At 41.9% G+C, this 9,820-nt stretch overlaps 1 protein-coding gene across 1 annotated transcript; it reads right to left on the bottom strand.

The window, feature by feature from the left end:
- Positions 1-3,913: 3,913 nt before the first annotated feature.
- LOC140546881 (uncharacterized) lies at positions 3,914-8,599 on the bottom strand. Its single transcript, XM_072670328.1, has 3 exons — positions 8,497-8,599; positions 7,467-7,521; positions 3,914-5,403 (listed from the first exon to the last, which is right to left on the bottom strand). The coding sequence occupies exon 3, from the start codon at positions 5,310-5,312 to the stop codon at positions 3,993-3,995; it is 1,320 nt and encodes a 439-aa protein (XP_072526429.1). The 5' UTR covers positions 5,313-5,403; positions 7,467-7,521; positions 8,497-8,599; the 3' UTR covers positions 3,914-3,992.
- Positions 8,600-9,820: the final 1,221 nt, after the last annotated feature.

Genomic DNA, 9,820 nt, shown 5'->3' with positions numbered 1-9,820 from the left:
AATAAGAGGCGTTGGCCACTCACTCTATCAGAGCAGACATGTTAAGTACTTACCCTCCTAGGGAGCGAAACACATTCAGAAGTTAATTTAATGACGAACCAAACCTTGTACAAATCAGTGGTCATCAGCTGCTGGTCCAAAACCTTCTTCTCAGGGCATGAACATACAGTGGCATTCAAATGTTTGGCCACCCCTGATTAAAATATCTATTACTGCCAAAAATAAACAGACGATGACCTGTTGATTTAAAGTGAAAGAAGGTTAAAGATGAAACATTTCAATATTTTTAGCTGCCTGGGCCATCAAACTGGCACTGTTCTCCTGGGTGAGCCATCAAACTGGCACTGTTCTGATGGTTGAGCCATCAAACTGGCACTGTTCTCCTGGGTGAGCCATCAAACTGGCACTGTTCTGATGGTTGAGCCATCAAACTGGCACTGTTCTGATGGTTGAGCCATCAAACTGGCACTGTTCTCCTGGGTGAGCCATCAAACTGGCACTGTTCTGATGGTTGAGCCATCAAACTGGCACTGTTCTCCTGGGTGAGCCATCAAACTGGCACTGTTCTGCTGGTTAAGCCATCAAACTGGCACTGTTCTGCTGGTTGAGCCATCAAACTGGCACTGTTCTGATGGTTGGGCCATCAAACTGGCACTGTTCTCCTGGATGAGCCATCAAACTGGCACTGTTCTCCTGGGTGAGCCATCAAACTGGCACTGTTCTCCTGGTTAAGCCATCAAACTGCACTGTCCTGCAGGGTGAGCCCTGAAACTGGCACTGTTTTGCTGTCTGGGCCATGAAACTGGCACTGTTCTTAGTCATAATAATATACTATTCAGTGTTATTAGAGGACACAACTGTATGGAAACAGAGCAGGTGGGGAAAGAGAGGAAAGTTCACTGTGTGGTTTTATGGGCAGTAATGTTAGTATATGCAGTTCTCAATGCAAGGTATAATAATAATAATAAGAAGAAGAAGAAGAAGAAGAAACTGATAATGATGATATTTCTTATGATGGCTCCACTTCTGACACTCAGGATTAGAATGAAGACCAAAATGGAAATGATCGCCATAATTTAGCTGACAGCCAGTTCAGGCCAAAAAACATTACACACTTGTTTCACTGTTCAGGTGATGATTTAAAGAGATGATTTAAGGAAGCTGAGGCTCTCATGATCAATTTCAGGGTCAGTGATGCTGTGTACACTAGACCTGTTACTCCATTCATGTAAAACAAAGGTTTTCAGCCAAGCAAGACATCACATAAGAAGTGACAGGGAGACTCAGCCTGGCAGCATAATATGTTTGTACCATGACTGGGAGAAGATCTGGCCAGTGGTGGTGTTTCTCCTCCTACAGAATATCTACAGTAGTATGGCCAGTTCTGGCATTCCCAAACCACCAGCTACATGGTTTTGCTCTCAGACGTCTTTGTGCTGGAAGGTGGAGCAGACTGGATACTTGTTAAGCCCATGATCTTTTTCTAATGGACAGCATCCTAACAATTCACTCATTTATTTCAGTAATGAGCTCTGCAGAAAGCAGATCCTACAGACTGACTGCAGTGTGTCTGGGGCTGCTGTGTGTTCTCCTGCTGACTGCCATCACACTGCTGTGGATCAAGTTCAACAACCTGACTGCAGAGAGAGACCAGTTACAAACCAGTTACACCAACCTGACTGCAGAGAGAGACCAGTTACACACCAGTTACACCAACCTGACTGCAAAGAGGGATACGTTACAAAGGGAGAACACTGGACTCCTTTCTGTCCTGGGTAGGAGAAGAACTTTAGGCTTCAGGAAAATTGGTTGATTTTTACAAAAACAAGGTTAAACTTTACTGAACCCTTCAGATATACAGTCACTGGCCACTATATTGGAAACCTTTAAATTGTACATTTTGTAAAGATTTTTCTTGTTTCCCAGTTGCTGGTTTCAGTCTTTGATGGTCAGGGTAGTTGAAAAGCAGGTTATCTAGGAAAAACATACCCATACTGGAATACCAGCTGGTTAAACTGGTAGACTAGCTTAGCTCTTGACCAGCATAGTATATGTTTTCATTGGATTTTGCAAAGCACCTCATAGGCTTGGCGTAAAAACTCACTTTCTCAATCATGTGTAGCAGGCTAAACAGTGTCCACAAGGAGGCGCTGGTAGGACCTGAATATCTTCATAGCTTTATATGTAGCTTATGACTGTTCCTTTCACTGCCACCCTATAAGTATGCAACCTACTGTCATAGTCTACTAGAGTTTAGAGCATTGCTGTGAGGAATTGATTGCATTCAGTGACGAATGTGACAAAAGGTCGGATGTTGGATGATCCCTAACTCCCCAACTCATTCCAAAAGTATCGGATGGAGCACCCTCATTCCAGAGAACACAGTTCCACTGTATATAGATTTTGTCACTTGCTCACTTGACTTTGTGGTTTGAAAGGTTAATATAGCTTGGTATATCTGACTGTGTGTGTGTGTGTGTGTGTGCATAGTGAAGGCAATGCAGCAGAACTGGAAGTTCTTCAACATCAGTCTTTACTACATCTCCACTGAAAAGAAGGGCTGGGATGAGGGACGACAAGACTGCAAAGAGAGAGGAGCAGACCTGGTGATCATTAACAGTGTAGAGGAACAGGTAAATCTGGCCCTCTAGCTCCAGAAGCTACCAGAACTCATCCTAATACAGTCATACAGTCTCTTACCACAACTCACAAACTAATACATTATATATCCAAATGTTTGTGGACACCCCTTCTATTGAATGCATTAGATTGCTGGCAGCTTGTCTAGTTCCTGTAGAGAATTATTGCCAATAGAATAGGACTCTCTGGAGCAGATAAACTACTAATGTCAGGTGTGGACTAAGGGGACTAAAGGGACTAAAGCCCCCTTACCCACCATTGATCTGTTTTAACAGTGCTGCTTTACACTGGTCTTGGTCTGAGCTGTAATGATCTTGAGCTATGAGTATGTGCTTCTTTACTGATATCCTTCTAAAGAAATGTCAACAAACATGTAATGTATGTCATGATTTATAAAATATGCTTTTAAATATGTTTTTAATTCAGTAAATTCCACCTTAGCTTCTTATTCTTAATAAATACTGAACACATAATGTAATAATGACTTATGAACACTTTCTGCTAAGTCAGACCTGACTCTCTGAAAAAAAAAAAAGTCTCGATTTTCTGAAGTGCAAGCCTGAGACAAGACTCGGGCTTGAGTCTTAGTCAAGTCTTGACTTTCTGGATGTGTGCTGTAATGAAGAAAACATCCCAGCTGTTACTTCATTTGCTGTGTTTCACAGGGCAGCTCACACTATGTGATAAAGCCTCTGATTGGTCAGTGCTAAAGAGGCCACACTTTACAGTGTGCAATCTTCTCGTCAACACTTCTAATAGTCATTGAAACAATCATAAAACGCCATAAAACACCTGCATAAATGGATTGCTCAGATTCGAAAGCTGAAAAGGAACTTCAGAGAATGTGTTAGCTTGAAATCTGTAGAAGGTTGTTTTGGCTTTGTTCAAATCCTCACAAGCTTAAACTCAATCCACAACTCCAAATGATCTTAATGGCATTTATTTAAGCAATCTCTTACGACATGAACATGTTATGGACCTTAAAATTCTAAACAAGTTAATTGTTAATCTTTTTCTGCTTCATCTGTGATCTGGGAGCTCAGTTCCTGCTACAAAACCTAAAGACTGAAACTAATCATGGAGAGTTCCCAGGCTCTGCTAACAATGTTGACCTAGCTGGTCTGTCTACTATGAGGTTAAGAAGTCTGTAAGTGAATGTGCTGCTGGATTCTGAATGATCCATGATCTTTAAAACTCTGCACACACTCTGAGCACTTATACGTTTCTCTCCTGGGTGAAGACACTTGTATTCCTGGAGACAATGACTGTAAGCATAACTCCTCCCAAAATCTGAGCACTGATGCAGTTTCTCTCCTGTGTGAATGTTCTGATGTCCATGGAGATCACGTCTGTCACTGCAACTCTTTCCACAGTCTGAGCACTGATACACTTTCTCTCGTGTGAATGCGCTGATGTCTCTGGAGATTACTCTGTTGAGTAAAACTCTTCCCACAGTCTGAGCAGTGATACGGTTTCTCTCCTGTGTGAATGCGTTGGTGTTGTTGGAGATTACTCTTTTGAGTAAAACTCTTCCCACAGTCTGGACACTTGTATGGTTTTTCCCCTGTGTGAATACACTGGTGTCCTTGGAGGATGACTAGATAACGAAAACATTTCCCACACTCTGAGCAGTAATACGGTTTCTCTCCAGTGTGAATGCGCTGGTGTCTGTGGAGGTTACTCTGCTGAGTAAAACTTTTGCCACACTCCGAGCACTGATATGGTTTCTCTCCTGTGTGAATGCACTGGTGTGTTTGGAGACTACTCTTTAGGGTAAAACTCTTTTCACAGTCTGAACAGTGATATGGTTTCTGTCCTGTGTGAACAAGCTGGTGTTTCTGGAGAAGACTCTTTTGAATAAAACTCTTTTCACAGTCTGAGCACTGAAATGGTTTCTCTCCCGTGTGAATTCGCTGGTGTCTTTGAAGAGTAATCTGTTGAGTAAAACTCTTTCCACAGTCTGAGCAATGATATGGTTTCTCTCCTGTGTGAATGCGCTGGTGTCTCTGGAGAAGACTCTTTTGAGTAAAAGTCTTCTCACAGTCTGAGCACTGAAACGGTTTCTCTCCTGTGTGAATTCGCTGGTGTCTTTGAAGAGTAATCTGCTGAGTAAAACTCTTTCCACACTCCGAACACAGATACGGTTTCACTCCTGAATGAATGCGCTGATGTCCTTGGAGGCTAACAAGAAAACGAAAACTTTTCCCACACTCTGAACAATGATACGGTTTCTCTCCTGTGTGAGAGTGCTGGTGTCCTTGGAGACTAACTAGATAACGAAAAGTTTTCCCACACTCTGAACAATGATACGGTTTTTCTCCAGTGTGAATGCGCTGGTGTATTTGAAGCTTATTTTGACGACTAAAGCTCTTTCCGCAGTCCGAGCATTGATATGGTTTCTCTCCTGTGTGAATGCGCTGGTGTGTTTGAAGATTGCTTTGGTGATTAAAACTCTTTCCACAGTCTGAGCACTGATACGGTTTCTCTCCTGTGTGAATGTGCTGGTGCTGCTGGAGATGATTTTTCTGAGTAAAACTCTTTCCACACTCAGAGCAGTGGTGAGTTCTCTCTTTGCCTGAGTTTTCCTGCATTACTCTGTGAGATGTATCAGTGTGGAGAGAATCAGATCCTGTTCTCTGAATATCAGTTTTTGTATGCAATATTCTTAACATTGTTGAATTTCAGCAGTGTTCCTCTTCATGGAGTCTCCTTGAGACGTTTGTTGAAAAGACCACTAGTATCAGGGCCAGACCTGCAATATGTCTGCAAGAGAAAAAAAATGCCATTACTACCAGCAGCTTCAGCTTTAATCGCAGTACAAGACTAGTTCCAAACAATCAAACGTTCTTAGCCTACAAATATTGTATTGTTGCATTTGATTTCCCGTTGCCTCCCGATGTTTCGCTTCTGTTCTGGTTCTTTTTCTTCTCCTATTGTTTAATAGGTGATGATAACCTGCTTCAACTGGTCTGAACATCCAAGCCATCCAGTGTTTTAAGTAATCAGACTTGTTAAACATGTTTCAGCCAGAACAGAGATAAAATAAATGGTCACTTAAGTCACTTGATCAGAAATGCCTAAACTTTTGCATTGCTGTAATAATTTAAACTCTAATAATTTATTTTGAATGGGCGCATTGGCCAGTTAATTTTAGCTGAGGAAAACTAAACTCACAGGGCTAACTGAATACAGGTATGATATGAAATGCATTAAATACAGGTATGAATACAGGTATGAATACAGGTATGAAATGCATTAAATACAGGTCTTTTCAAGCCCTGCAGACAAATTTCCAATATCGGAATAAAATGAGGTAAGTCTTACTAGTGCTGAAGCACACTAACGCCATCCCGATCGTCTGGCGTTAAGATGGTCAGGACAGCCATCTTACTTTTTTATCTTAACTCAGTCTTTTACTCGTCTTGACGTTCTGATCACATCAACCGTGTTTGAGATTAATCACATCAGATTTTTTGCATTGGTTCCGGCAATCTGTGATGTGGGCTTTGTGAATAACCATTAGGTAAGCTCCTTCTCTCTCTCCAGCACCAGACAGGAAGCACCTTGTTCATGTAACCAGGGCCGTGTCCACATTCTGCAGTCTTTCTGTTTGTTTGTTTCTGAATAAACTACTGCTCACACAAGAGGGCCGCTGTGGCTGAAAGCCGCTTCTGCTTCTGCTCCATTGTTCAACAGTTTCTCTTCTGGTAAATCTCCACCAGCAGCAGGATGGGAAATCGTCTCGAAAGGAATCTAGTTGCGGTTTTACCAATAGTGCCCCTTCAGAATTCTCAGTCTTTGCAAAATCATCTGTAATGACAGACTGTCTTTGGACGCAAGATAGTGTCAGACTTTAGTCTTTTATAAGTATGTTAAGAGTCTTCTAGTGTATAAATAGCAGAAGTTAGCTTATTTAGTTAATTTACTGAGAACTGCAAACTAGAGCTGGAGCTATGTCACAATTATCAATATATCTGATAGTATTTTTTACACGATTTTGAAAATGACCATATGTATTATAGAGTATGCCAAGGATACGCAGGTTTCAATAGGAGTTCATTCAAAACAGGGCGCAATTTTTCTGTTTAGCTCTCTGTCTTTCTTTCTCGTGCATGCACACAAAATATTGCCCTGCCATTGTTCTGGTATACCGCAGTAGAAGTTCTCAGCACATTTATCCTGATCACTCAGGTCCGCCTCTCTGATAACTGTGAATAAGTCAACAATGGACAAAAAGATAAGATAATCCTAAGACACTCAGATGCAAAAACGTAGATACATTACCACTATATACACACAATATAAATAATAGAAGTAAAAAAGCAACAACAATATTATTTACAGATTTATTTATTATTTACATAGTGCCTTAGTGCTAAGCACAATGAATAAAGAAGGGTTCAAGAGGTTATTTAAAATGATTGACCCCAAATATGAGCCTTCTGGACGTAAATTCCCTCTGAAGCAGGCACTGCCTAAACTGTACCAATGACAAAAGCCACCAGCTTAAACAAAAGGACGAGGCTGCAGTGTTTTGGTCATCGCTTGCATTTAGCAATTGGTAAGTACTGTTTTAATGAGAAAGCTAGCAGCAACATCCTATAATACTGGAGAACTTTTTCATGACTAAAGTAATTATTAAATTATTTGGAAATTGTTTGGAAAGATGATGATGTGCCCTAGAATGTGTTCAATAAACTTAAGTAAATTAAGTATTATTTTCCCTTGATTAAAATGTTTGTGTAGGTCTGAGGCCAAATTGATGGACACCTTTCTTTTCTACCTATTTATCTCTACTCCAACAGGAAGAAATACGAAAGACCCACCCATCCACCGTGCTGTAGCTTTGTGCAAGAAGGTTGCCAGCAGTTTTTCATTTAACTGGAAAAGAAGAAGAGACATGGCCACAGTTACAACATCATGTCTGCAGGGTGTGCAGCAATATTTCTTAGACATACAGTTTGACAGTTCCAGTTAGATAATGCAGCATGTTCTTTTTGGTGTTATAAATAAACATGAATACTCTGACATTATATTTTGTTATGTTTCATAATATCGTATATCGCCATTTCTTTTAGGCAGATCGAGATATGAGTTTTTTGCTCATATCAACATGTCCTACTACAAACTGCTCCGCCAGCAAAAGGGGCTCCTCTACGGGCAAAATGGGGCTCCTCTACGGGCAAAAAGGGTCCACTATAGCAAAAAGGGGGCTCCACTACAGCAAAAAGGCCTGGCAGGGCCCCTACAGCAAATAAGGGGCCCCTCTATGGGTAAAAAGGGCCTCCTCTACGGTAAAAAAGGAGCTCCACTACAGCAGAAAATGGGCTCATCAACAGGCAAAAAGGGGTCCTCTACAGGTCCTCTATAGCAAAAAAAATGGGCTCCTCTATAGCAAAAAAAGGGGGTTCCTCTACAGCAAAGGGACGGTGTGTAAGGGGCAAATGAAAATTTTACTACACAGCATGATTTTAAAATAGTTTTTATTTAGGGAATGCAATGAAGGATTGATGGATCGATCAAAGGGATCATTTGAAGGTCTAAAGTGCAAAATATAGCCATCTGTTACTTAACTGGGGAAGTTAATGATAGTTACTAATTTCTACATTCTACATCATTTCTGTTCTTCAGTAGGTTTCATTTTTCATTCATTTTTACTCACTACCGTAAACACACACAGGCTCCTCATCTCTGAAGGTTGGACGTTTTTGAACAGTGCCCGCACTTTACAGACGGTCCCTTGCCGTCTTCGATCCCCGCTGCAGAGATTCCTGCTATTTTCAGCGAATTTAAGCGAACCCACCCACCAAAGCCCACCAGGAGACTCCACAGAGGCAGAAAAGCAGGGTTTCTCACTATGACTCGCTCGATCAGTGTAGCTCAATCCTCCGGGCGAAGTGGGGGATCAGTTATGAGCTAAACAGTGAATTCGTGAATCCGCTCTGGTGCTGCAGGACCTCCGGCCAGTCCGGCGGGGGGCTTCAGCAGCGTCAGACACGTCATCAGTGAGGAGCCCGGTTGCTGCTCCCTGGTCCTCATTACAGAATGGACGAGTAACGCAGTTCACCTTTATTAGACTTATAATCTAACCTGCCTCCTCTCACTGGTGCACCCATTAATCTGTCCGTGCTGCAACACTTATCAAGTCCCACTGTAACTGTACCCCTCTCTTTCTGGAGGCTGTTCACATGGTGGCTAATGGACCTCACTGCTAACAAGTTCTCTTGTTAGTGTAAGTGTCCTGAGTTCTCTATTCCTGTGTATAAAAACTCACACGGCCCCTTTCCTCCTCCGCCAAGTCTGTTACTGCACATAGCCATGCAGGTATTTAGGCCTCACGACCTCCCTGCCACACCTGGTAATACCACCAGTCCGTACTCGGAGCTGGATCAGGCCCTCTGTGTGTGTCCGAAGTCAAACCTCACCCCACAAAGTCTGTGGCTTGGTCATAGTCCCATCTGAGGTGGTGCCGGTTCCTCCAGAGTTTCTCCAGAGAACCTCCTGTAATAGGATCTCTTGTCAATGGGCCTGAGGATGGTTGCCTTTCTCCATATCATGTCGTGTTTGGCAGGCTGGATTCGAACCTTGTCCCCTTTGTCCTGGATTTTCAAGTTCTTTTCATATTGTATATGTATTATTTCATTTTACAAATATTAAAAAAATCGTAGTTTGTAGCTCTTTGCACTTTGGCTCGAGCTGGTAGAGGACCACTGAGCAAGCGCTGTCAAAGCTTCCACCCAGCTCAGAAAGATACTATCACAAATTTTATTGCCTAAGATTTGCTGTGATCCGTATTTAGTCATTAAGAACCAGAGCTTTTGTGCATTGTTGCACTCTTTTGAACTGAGATACGGCAGCGTCCCATCTCTGAGATACTTTACTGACACACACTCTACAACCTGTCCAAAGCTGAGGTCATGGAGACACTCAAGTTAACGGGTAGGGTATCTGTAATAAGGGATGTGTGGAGGTGTATTGACCAAGCGTAAGAGCAGTTGGTCACTTTAAATGTACCATGTTTCACATCTTGCATATATATATATATGTGTATATGCATATATGTTCTTGCTCAGGGTTGTTCGTCTCAGCTGTTGGAGTAAAGCCAGTCCCTGTATTTCCCTTTACTAGAGTAAAAGGGTAAAAAGGTAACAGTAAAAGGCTTATAATGAAGATTTATGTA

The sequence above is a fragment of the Salminus brasiliensis genome, chromosome 24, assembly GCF_030463535.1.
Source record: "Salminus brasiliensis chromosome 24, fSalBra1.hap2, whole genome shotgun sequence".
NCBI lineage: Eukaryota > Metazoa > Chordata > Actinopteri > Characiformes > Bryconidae > Salminus > Salminus brasiliensis.
The sequence above is the reverse complement of the archived record's forward strand: the minus strand, read 5'-3'. Positions and strand labels throughout refer to the sequence as shown.